Here is an 11,130-nt window from a genome sequence, read left to right as displayed (position 1 = left end):
ACAGATAATCTGAGAAGAAATCAGGTTCCTCTGGCTCCTCCTAGTGCTCCTAATGGCATTTGCAAGAATCCACTGGGTTTGAACAAAAACAACCAATGAGCAAATAAGACAAAAACATATATATTTTTTAATAAAATGTACCTACTGCAGCTTTAAGAAGAACCAAATATATCAAATTAAATTAAACTATCTGTACCATGTTGAACTACATAACATCATACTACAGATGGGTAGATCATAATCAGGTCGCTGGCAATACATTGAGATACGCATAAACATTGGCCTCAGTGATGGAGATGCACATCCCTAGTATAGAAACATTTGAAATGAGCCCAACCTGGTTAATAATTGTAATTGAACTTTTCTAACCTGCCTCGTCTACTTCACTACATTTCCTAGAATGCCTTTCAACAAACGCCGAGCCAACTCCCCTGGATCAGAGTGCACCTGCCATCACTAAAGCTGGGTGGTAAGTCCAATTTGAGTTCTTAATAACTGTTAGAGCCTTAGACCAGCCCACCACAGCGGGTGCTGTCGCTCCAGGAGAGGACGGAAGAGAGTCGGAAAGGAGCCATGCTGGTCCAGCTTGGACTTAAGGCTGCTCCTGGCTAATGTCCGGTTTGGATGAAATGGGACTCAGGCTGGCCAATCAATGGGAAACCAGAGACTGTTGTGCCCACATCTTTACAGAGACCTGATCCATCAACATCCCGGATCAAGCATTAGATGGGGGGACTGTGTTGCGAGCCGACAGAGCTCAGGACGAGAGTAGGACTCTGTTTACATCGATGATGCTAGGTGCTTCTTTTTATGTGGAGATGAAACCATATTATCATCACTATCTGGTTGCTGCTGTTTACATTCCCCCAGATGTAAATTCAAAAGATGCACTGCAGAATCATTGCCTGGGTGTATATGTGACGTATATACGTATGTATCAACAAAACTGTATATGTTGGTTTACTTTATTTGAATGATCTTTTACTTATTGTTTACGTTCCTTTCATCGTAGTTTCTCCTTCAAGCTTGGAAGGGGAGGGTGTAGTGAGGGAGTTGCGATCTGCAAGTACACCGTTTGATGCCACTAAATCCTACACACTGCACCTTTAAAAAGATCAAACTGAACCCCTTGACAAGAACACATCCTGTGGTTGCACTGCATTTTGTTTAGTTGAGGCTACTGTTCATGACTGTATGAATTTAAAAACTTTCCTGCACTTTGATTCAGAAACCACCATTATATTCTTTCTTATATTTTACTTTGTACTGGATATTGTGATATCATCATTTTTATTTATTTATCAACAAATGGAAAATAAAATACAACATCAGTAAAGTGGTTGCAGAATGCACATTACAACAAAGCTTTTTTAAACAGTGCTTATGGTGTTACAGCCTGGATTTTCCTCTTTAAATTACAGTTGCGTCAACACATCACGCTACAGCCTTATGGTCCAATCCTCTGAGACTCTGAGTTTCGACTGCAGACTTTATTCCTGTTTGCTTTGGAGGGATAACGCGAGTCTTCGTGCCAAGATTTTCTTTGTAGGATGCAAGGAAAACACCAGCATGCATTATTCTACTCTGGAGGGAGATGGCAGAGGAGAATAAAGAGATGGAGAGAGAGAAAATTCAGAGAGGGAGAATATAGACAGAGAGTGACAATAGAATGAGAGCGATGAGGCGATTCTCTGAAGACTGGGCTTTGTAGTCTGTGTGGGAGTAATTTCGTCCACAGCTCCCCTCTGTAATTGTCCATCGTGATTAAAACTAGAAAAGCATAGTGATTGGTTCTCGGTCTTTTGATGGATTCTATCTGTCTGTCAGACACTGCTGACCACACAGGTGATCCCTTTGGACAGAATCTCGCCATTATGTTGTGACATTTTATAATAACTACATATCGCCCACATTAACGGCTAAAACAAGACCGCATTTGCACTAATTGTCATTTTACCTGCTTTTACAATCAAGCAGGACATAAATCAAATATAGACAACACATTTACATTTGTTACTAGTTAGCCCCAGGGGGGCTGCGTCATTAATGTTTTTGTTATTGTTGTTCTACATGCTTCACTGAGGCTTCTTTGTTGGATGGAGCAAAACCTGGAGAATGCATAATTTTAAGTTATGTCGGTAAAGGGTTCGGTTCACCCAAATAACAAAACTATTCTATATTCTATATAAATATTCTTGGCCAAATAGTTCTAGGCACTTAGGAGTAGGAGTGGGAATCGAGAACTGGTTCCAGTTGAGAACTTGTTGCCACCATCAATTCATTTTATCAATGCCAGCAAGCTGGGAATGGTCCAAAGCGTGGCCTCATTTCACAAAGAAACTAATAAAACCATAGTGTTGACTCTGAAAACCTGATCAACAAAATTGATCAGGAATTGACAAAGAAGTAAAGAAAGTAAAATCTTATAAATGCTTGTCCCTTCTAAGGATCCACAAATCAGGAATTAAGATGAATTTTTGTACATTTCTGTTTGAATTCTCATAGCATCTGAAAAACCACGAAGAAGAGGCTAATTAGTCCAACAACAGATTAAAAAACAAATGCCCTGAGATACAATTTTCACACATGGATACTATTTCTGCCTTAGTAGGCAAGGGGGTAATTTCTACATTCCAGTGAGAGGATACAGGAGTTGATAAAAATACACACACATCTGAGTTGCCTTCAGTTATTACCATGCGCCCAGCAATTAACATTTATGAGAAGTGAGTAATTTGTGCATGTTTTTGCCCCAATTTTTTTCTCTCGGGCAATGTAGAGGGTGCCCTATCTTATTGGCGGAAGCTATTGGGGATGTATGCAGCCTGAGAGGAAGACTGCAGGTATTACTGTGCATTTAAAGTTCATATTCTCCGAAAAAGACAGTAGAGTTGATTATTATCAATCATGGATAAGGTAGTAAAGCACTGTGGCCTTTGTAGTAAAGATGAAAAAACTACATTATTATACAGTATCAGGTCTCCTTTAAAGAGCTAAAAGTGAATATAGGATAATTTAGTACATTAATAATCTACTGACTTATCTAGCATTGCTAATTATTATGTTAGGCATTTTCTTCAATATATTCTTAGGAAACGTCCTACTTAGTACTAAGTTAGTGTTAGTGTGTTATGTAACCAAACTGAATCAAATAGCAAATTAACTGTTGCTCTCTTTTTAACTCTCTTGTTCTCTCAAACAAGACTCCAATCTCTAGCTCTCTCTGGTTATCTTGCTTTTTTTCAATTTTTTCATGTCAACAAACGTTACAAGAAATGTCTGTCCTTCATCATAATATTGATAGTAGTGGCACCCAGTGCTTGCTCACTGCTCTCTGTTCTCAAACTGGGATCCGGGGACTCCCAGAGGTCCTGGGGTTCTAGGGAAAATGGTCAACATTTTATTTCACTATTATTTCACTGACAAGAAGTTAGCCCAATGCAAGTATGTATAAGAATGATTATTCTCTTTCACACACTTGGAATAACTAAATTTTTCAGATGGGGATCCCTGAGACTACATCCTATAAAATACACAGCCTGATGTGTATCAGTTTGGGGGTCTTTGACATTAAAAAGGTAGAGAACGACTGCAGTGGAGGAACTGAATTCAGATCCTGATTCTTTCAATCGTGATGCATGGAAGGGTTCTGTGTTCTTAAAATAGTTCTAGGGCTCCTGGAAAAGTTGCTGTGGTGGAAACCGGCAGGTTCCAGCCATATAGATAGTTCTGTTTTTATTTGTCCCACTTTTGAGATATCCGTCTGAGATTTCTGCCTCCGCCACAATATGATGGAGGTGAATGAAATTTTGTTTGTGTTGCTCACAGCACTGAAACCTTCATTGTGTTGTGAATTTCACTGGCCTCATTTTCTGGGCAAATTAATCCAAAACTATCTGCATGGCTGGATACCACTAGAGGAAGCTGAGAACATATTCTTTTTAGTAACTGACTCTTTAGGGTTTTCATTTTCTTCACTCTTTGTGTTTTCGGTCGTACTTGTTGCAGCTTGCCTACAATGCCAAAGCAACACCTAACAGGCGTGTGTCTTAATACTGGCGATATGGAATGGAGCAGTAATAGAATATCACTGTGTGACAGCAGATTGCATGACCGTGTGTGTGTGTGGAGCGATATTGCTGCAGATGGATAATAAAGCAATCTGTTTCTGGATCTTGTAATTTAAAGCACTCCTCATTCCCAGCCCTCCCTCCGCAGCTCATCTCCCATCTCATCTCCACCAAAATTAGATTGGAGGAACGGGGTACGGCTGCCTTCCCAGTATGTGTGTGCATGAGCGTGTGGATATGCATCAGTATATGCACGTGAACGTTTGGGTTTGTGTGTGTTGGAAGGCATTTCCTTTCCTTTTTTCTTCCTCTATCTCTCACACACAAGGCAAACTTTCTCTCCATTATCATACATTAGCATTATCACTCCCATGCTCTGCTTTATTTGGCTTTCATTCCACCAATCCCGACGTGTGACCGTATATCCAGCTGTCTGAAATGACTTATCGATTTTTGCTCTCCCATTTCTCCTTCCGGTCCCTCCTCAATTTGTTCACCTGCTACTCTGGGGTGTCTTTGCTGGATGGAGGGATAAGTCATTTCAGCGGGTTGTTGGACACGGAGTGTGCACAGAATTAAGAGAGGAATGAGCCTGTTTGAGTGGAAGACCATTTCTATTCATGGTGAGGTGGATGTTAATGGATGCTTTGTATGACAGTTAAGTCAAAATGAAGATAGATGCTGACAGAGGAAAAAAAGATGATGAGACATTTGCAAAAAATAAAATGTAACCCATGAGATGAAAATCTCAGCTAACCAACTCTAACACAATTACTTTTATTTTTGAATTGCAGACATGACAGACAGGTATTTTATATTTGATTATTTTTTATTAAAAAATGTTAAAGGAATAGTTTGAGGAAATATGCATATTATTATTTATGAGTATGAGATTGATATATATCTTGTGCCTGAGCATTAAGTATGGAGCTGAAGTCAGGAGGTATTTTAGCCTAGCTTAGCATAAAAACTGGAAGCAGCTTCAGATTCAGAAATACTTTAATAATCCCAGAGGGAAATTATATAATTAAAAATATATATTATATATATAAAATATTATATAAAAAAAATAATTATATAGCTTGCCTTGCTAACTAGCTGTAAATCTGACTGCTTAAACAAACACTCCAACAATTTAGGTACATTCTGTCTGACTCACAATAAACAGTTTAAAAAAAGCATCAAACTAATAATTCCACACATTCTTCTTCCTTATCAGAACCTGGCTCCTACATTACCCACAAAGCAACTGGACCAACGATACTTTGATCAGAGATTCGGGTGTGTAATGCTGCTAATGGAGCCTTAAGCTTCTAGCCTATATCATAGATGAGGAGGTCAGCAGTGTCTTCAGCCCCAACCGCCACTGACTTTAGTGACATTTAAACAGACTATAATGTGTAAAATCAAGTTGCCCTGTAACGTACTGTTCTGATTATATGTGGAAACCGGCACTGTGCCAATTAATAAGTTGTTCATCAATACAAATTGTAATTTTTAAATGTTTTTGCTTGTGTAGAGCTTTAACAATCAAGAAACATGCAAATAAGACGACTTAAGAAGTGCTGCAAGTCATATTTTTGAACTTTGACCAGCTCTCTCCCTGTCTCCACTCTATATGCTAAACTAAGCTAAGCTAACCAAGACTATGTTTTGTACTAATAAACCCGATAATAAAGTTAAAAATGTAGAACCATTCCTTTAAAACCATCAAGACAACACAAGCTACACCTTTCCAATAAGCCAACAAAACCAATCATCTATAGTTTTGGATACAGAGCTGCATAAAAAGCAGCTTTAAATGTTGTCCTTATTCCAACTTTTCACTGAAGTCACATCCTGCTTATAAAAAAAATCATCAAATCAAGTCAAGATGGCACTTTTTGTATGTGCAGTTCCAACTGGATCGCTTTATAAACATTTCTGTGCAATTAATCCTGACATATTTGACATCCATGGAGATTTCAGAGGGTTTGAACGACCCCTTTGACACATACTGTGCTGTGTGCGCATGTGTATGTGTTCTAATTCAAGAATTAAGGCTCAACAGGGGAGGAGTGGCAGGGTCGAAACTTTGTCTGTGCTTTAACTCCATGTGCTAGATGAAGAAAATGTGTTTCCGTACCTTGGTTGGTGTCAAAAATGTTGACATTCTTGGTGAACTTGGAGCTCTGGTGTCCTCCTCCCTGCCGCAGTCCTCCGAGCAGACACAACCGTGCACTTGTGTCCCATAACACGCCCCAATACGAACGTTTACAAGGCATCATGGGCAGTGTAGTCCAAGAACGTGTCTCTGCGTCGTACACCTCGAAGGCCTTAACTGGTCGCTTACACTGCCGACCACCTGGAAGATTGTATAAAAAGAATACTAACATTCATCCTTTTACTCTGTAGACGGTTATACATGGTATTGAAATTGCGAGATTTTTTTTTTGATGTTTAACACACAAAGTGAAACTGTTGTATAAACACACCCACACTGGTGTGCTTGTACCTGCCACGTAGAGCTTGTTGGCCAGCAGATGTGTGTTGGCATCGTAGCGTGGGGTCGGCATGGGAGGAAGTAGCGCCCACACGTCCTTTCGAAGGTCGTACTGCTGCAGGATGCTACGAGGCAGCAGGTCAGCACCCATTCCCCCCACAGCAAGAGCCCGGCCATCTACACACACATACACACAGCCAGAGTTTCCATCTGAGTGCATGTATTTATGAAGTCTATATAAAGTTGTGAGGCCACAGTTTTAAACATATTTAAGTGTTAAGTTCAGTGGATTTGAGTTCAGTCTGTGAACACTTTTTTTGCAATGATACATTTCAAGGACTTTTCAAACACTTTCAAGGACAAATTATTTCAAAATGAATGGCCAATAATTCACATAGATCAGATATACCTGTCTTACCCAGCAGTACAATACAAAGACTTGAATGATGTACTGTAATTAGATGGTAGAAAAAATTAAAGGCCAGGCACCACCCGGGAACAGGATGAAAATTTAGATAGATAGAGACCAAAATACAAGACTTTCTTGCAAATTACTTTGTACTTTCTTATCATTAAATTATGCAAATTAGGCAATGTCCCATTAAATATGCACTTATTTGCAGTACAGTAATAGTCATATAATTATGTCAAAATATAGTTTTAAAAGTTCTTTATGTTGGAAAACGTGTCATACGTGCTAAAAAACACAATTTTAACTTTATTAAAAAATAAAAAAAAAGCCTCTGACCATCACCGGCTATCTCTTTTCACAGAATCAAGTAGGGATATAATGATGCACTCCCACTTTGATACAATTCACAATACTGGGTCCACGACAGGATTTTCTCACGACTTTTTAACAAAATGAGATTTTAGACAAATTATGAATGAAAAATATATGCATATTTCCTTCTCTTTGTAAAAATGAAACTGGTGTCTTTGTACCCAGATACAGCTACTGCCGCTAGTGACTTAGGACGTCAAACAAAGTTTTAAGTAGATAGCGCCCTCTGCTTGTTTTTTTTTATTTCACCGTTTTAAATCTTCACATATCTGTACCGCAATTTAACTGTTTTGCAATATATTTTTACATTCCTGGAATTGAGTTATTGACATATCGTGCTTTAAAAATGAATTTTCAGGGTATGTACAATTTAGTAGCTGTACCTATTACAAATCTGTAGATTCTGGAGAATCTGGAGAAGCCAACCAGGAAGTGTCTTAAACCTGCAGGTGCACCTGCATGGGCTGCAATAAAAACCGAAACCATGCGGTCTAATCCCTTGATTTATGAGCTCATTAAACAGTTTGCTAAATTCTTAGTGTGCTGTTTATCTTCTATGGACAAGTAGAAACTGCACAGCCAATGAGACTGAGCTCCGACAAACTGTCATAGCGATGACCACCATGCCAAACTCGAGGCTTCAAAATGGTACTCCACAAACAAATGGGTGACGTCACAATAGGTTCACAATAGGTTCAGCTATTGCTACTGAATGTTAGTGTCTGACCTTACTATACCATTTTTTTTTGTCATCAATAGTTGGTACAAAACAAATCAACATATTTGGATCTGATGTTTACTCATAAGAAAATGCACTTTTCAACCATACTTGTTACTTCATGGTTATGCCAAATATTGTGGAACTTATACATAAAAAAACCTCAAAAAAACATTGAGAGAGACAGGAAGTAGATCATGATTGGTACAGCTCTCCAAATGTATAAAAATGGCATATTGGTGACTCCAAGCACTTTCATGGATCTCTTTCCTGCTCTGCAAATCCAAGCACTTTCAAATACTTTCCAGACCCAAAGGATGCTGTATGAAATCTGTATATGACAACCTTCTCAAAAATGTTGCTAAAATTAGTCAAACAATAACAACCTGCTCAACAATAATCAGCTTGTGAAAGACCAATCCCAGCAGACAGAAACACCTCACTGGCACTTCATTTTATGAAGTGCTAAAAATGTGCAAAGCCAGAGAGTCAGATGAGAAGTTCGTGACGAAGCAGGAGACTGTGACAGACACGAGAAGGACAGGGAGTACAGCAGCAGAATAAAAATGCAAGAGTCCGCGTCTGGCACTTTGGCATGACACATCGAGCATAAGAATGGAAGTGGGTGAGAGTGTTGGCACAAGGGAGGATACAGCCTTAACCGTCAGAACGAAGAGAAAAGGAGCTGCAGGGAAACAATCTGCATTTTTATTAAGTTTTTGTTTATTCATTTTTCAGGTGTTTGTGTATAAAGCAATTTGCTTCAAATTCTAACCTCCATACATCTACGTTACATAAATAACAAAGTTTCCCAAATACTTTATATTCATTTCGGGGAATAGAAAAGCTCATTACCTGAAGTTCATTATCTAATATCTGGAAAATAAAGATTCTAAAAATGTCAATAAAAATGGCATCATTTAGTCATTTCGGTGACTGATTATCCATTTAAAAATACCATATTTGTTTTAATTTGGCCCTATCGATCATTTTGTCAGGCTATTTGTCTCTTTTCCAGCTGCTGGGGATGAGTTTGGGGATGAAACTGCAAGCAAAGGGCTGCGGATTGAAGATTGGTCAGGGAGATGGAGAGGGCAGCACCATGAAGCCTATATGCGGCCAATAAGTCTGTGTGTATACAGCATCTATCTGCGTTCCAGCAGACGCTGACAGATACACGGCTGGACACACAAACTCATGCGAGGCTGAAGAGGTGTGAGGCTGAGAATACTATTATTTATGTAGACTGCTGGACTCAAAATGTGTGAATAAATCTAAGAGTCAGAGCCCAAAAATTGCTCCATTGACATCAAAAGGGAACACTTCTTAAAATTCAAGTGTATTGAACTGTTGTTTGAAGTGTTGTTCATACAGTTCAACATCTTGGGGAAAATACCTAAAACTTTTGCTTTGTTGTTGTGAAAGTCTTTAAATTGAATCTTGGCAGCAGCATGGTTCCAAATGTGCAATTTGATTGATATGATCTGGTGCACGACTTGCATTCAGAATGCAACAACACATTCATTATTTACACTTCGACTTCAAATAAGTGCACACTCATACTTTATATTATACTCCACACTACGGCATGTAGTCGCGGTAACAGAAGCTGGGTGGAGCAATCTTCACGTGGAAGTGTTATTAATATTCCACCTAGTCTGTTCAGCTTTGACTACTACAGTAACTGTGACGGACAACTGGCTGACAAATCTCTTTCCCGGAGAGACTCTGGACAAGACACAGCAGCCATTTTGACTTGAAAACGTTATATAAAGTAGTTTGACAGGTGTTACCAATGATAATAATTCAGTTTTATTTAGTGCAACAGTCTTTCCAGTGAGCCAACATGCACAATAGCAGCACCCTGACTCGGTTTGACCTGAATGGAACGGAATTACTATCATTGGTAACACCTGTTTTTATCCTACTATTTCATGTCAAAATGGCTGCTTTGAAAAAGGTCTATTATATCCTATAAGAAAAAACCATAACTTTAGTGTTGGATAAAATCACCATATGCAGTAAAGACCTTTTTCACAGCAGCCATTTGGACATGAAACAGTAGGGTAGGGTAAACACTGTTGTTACCAATGATACTAATTAAGGCTCCTTTCCATTTAGTGAAGCAAAAATGGCTGCTGTTAAAAACGTCTCTTGATAACAGAGAAATACTGTACCAAAGGTTGCTTTAGGAATATTTTCAAAGTGTGCTAAGACCCTGTAGAGAAATTATACTTAGATTATACAGAGCTTATAATGATAACTAAGTCAGCTAATGTTCTGGATTTTAGGGTAGACACTTTGTGGTCGGTTGGTCCATATCTCAGTGGTCAGACAATCGATTAAGGAGAAAAGCATTTCTTAATTTGTTATTGTCAGGGGCAGGAGGAACATATGCAGACTTGAGGTATGTTAACGTATGCTATATTGTTAGAAATAACATTGATTATGAAAATAAATACTGAAATATATTTTACTCAATGTGGTTTTGTTTTAATATTTTAATAATTGTATGGTTTAATAGACAATAAGTCATATAAGTCAGGAAGTCAAAACTCCCCCGTCCTCACAACTGGCAGCCTGGAGACTGCAGGGCTTAACTTACTGCACATTTACTCAGCTCCAAACTAACTGACACAATGTCAAATAACTCACTAAGGTTTGAGCTCAACGATGGATCGATAACGTTACTGGCTGTGACCCAAATTCAAATTTGGAAGCTGTAAGTTTTTCCATGTTTATGTTGTTTTAGTGTTAATGTTGGTTATTTAGCCTGCTGAACTGTGTTAGCATGTTGCTAAGTGTCTACTCAGGCTTGGGGATTTTGGACTAATGTTGTAACACTGAGGGACAGTAAAGAGAAACTGTATGAACGTTAAGCCTCATTTGAAGCCAACTTAATAGCGACAGTAGTAGGTTGGATGCTGGTAACTGTTTTTTTCCGGAGCTGCTCTGCTTTAGCTATGTTGTTGTATGGACCCCCTCCCACCCTGCACACAAACTCTTTCTTATCTTTTTTATCTTTCTTATCTTTATTTATTTATATTTTAAAAGTGATTTTTGTGTGATTTGTATA

General features: G+C 38.6%; 1 protein-coding gene across 1 annotated transcript in view; it reads right to left on the bottom strand.

The window, feature by feature from the left end:
* LOC118328086 (kelch domain-containing protein 8A-like) overlaps nt 1–11,130 on the bottom strand; it is a 31,358-nt gene that overhangs the window by 263 nt on the left and 19,965 nt on the right. Inside the window, exons 5-6 of the mRNA XM_035661690.1 lie at nt 6,565–6,729; nt 6,196–6,414 (exon numbers count right to left, since the gene is read on the bottom strand). Of these exons, the coding sequence (XP_035517583.1) occupies nt 6,196–6,414; nt 6,565–6,729 (384 nt within the window). The remainder of the gene's footprint in view (nt 1–6,195; nt 6,415–6,564; nt 6,730–11,130) is intronic.

The sequence above is a fragment of the Morone saxatilis genome, unplaced genomic scaffold, assembly GCF_004916995.1.
Source record: "Morone saxatilis isolate NCDOM2014 unplaced genomic scaffold, NCSU_SB_2.0 Contig18, whole genome shotgun sequence".
NCBI lineage: Eukaryota > Metazoa > Chordata > Actinopteri > Moronidae > Morone > Morone saxatilis.
This window is presented reverse-complemented; position numbering and strand designations above follow the sequence as displayed.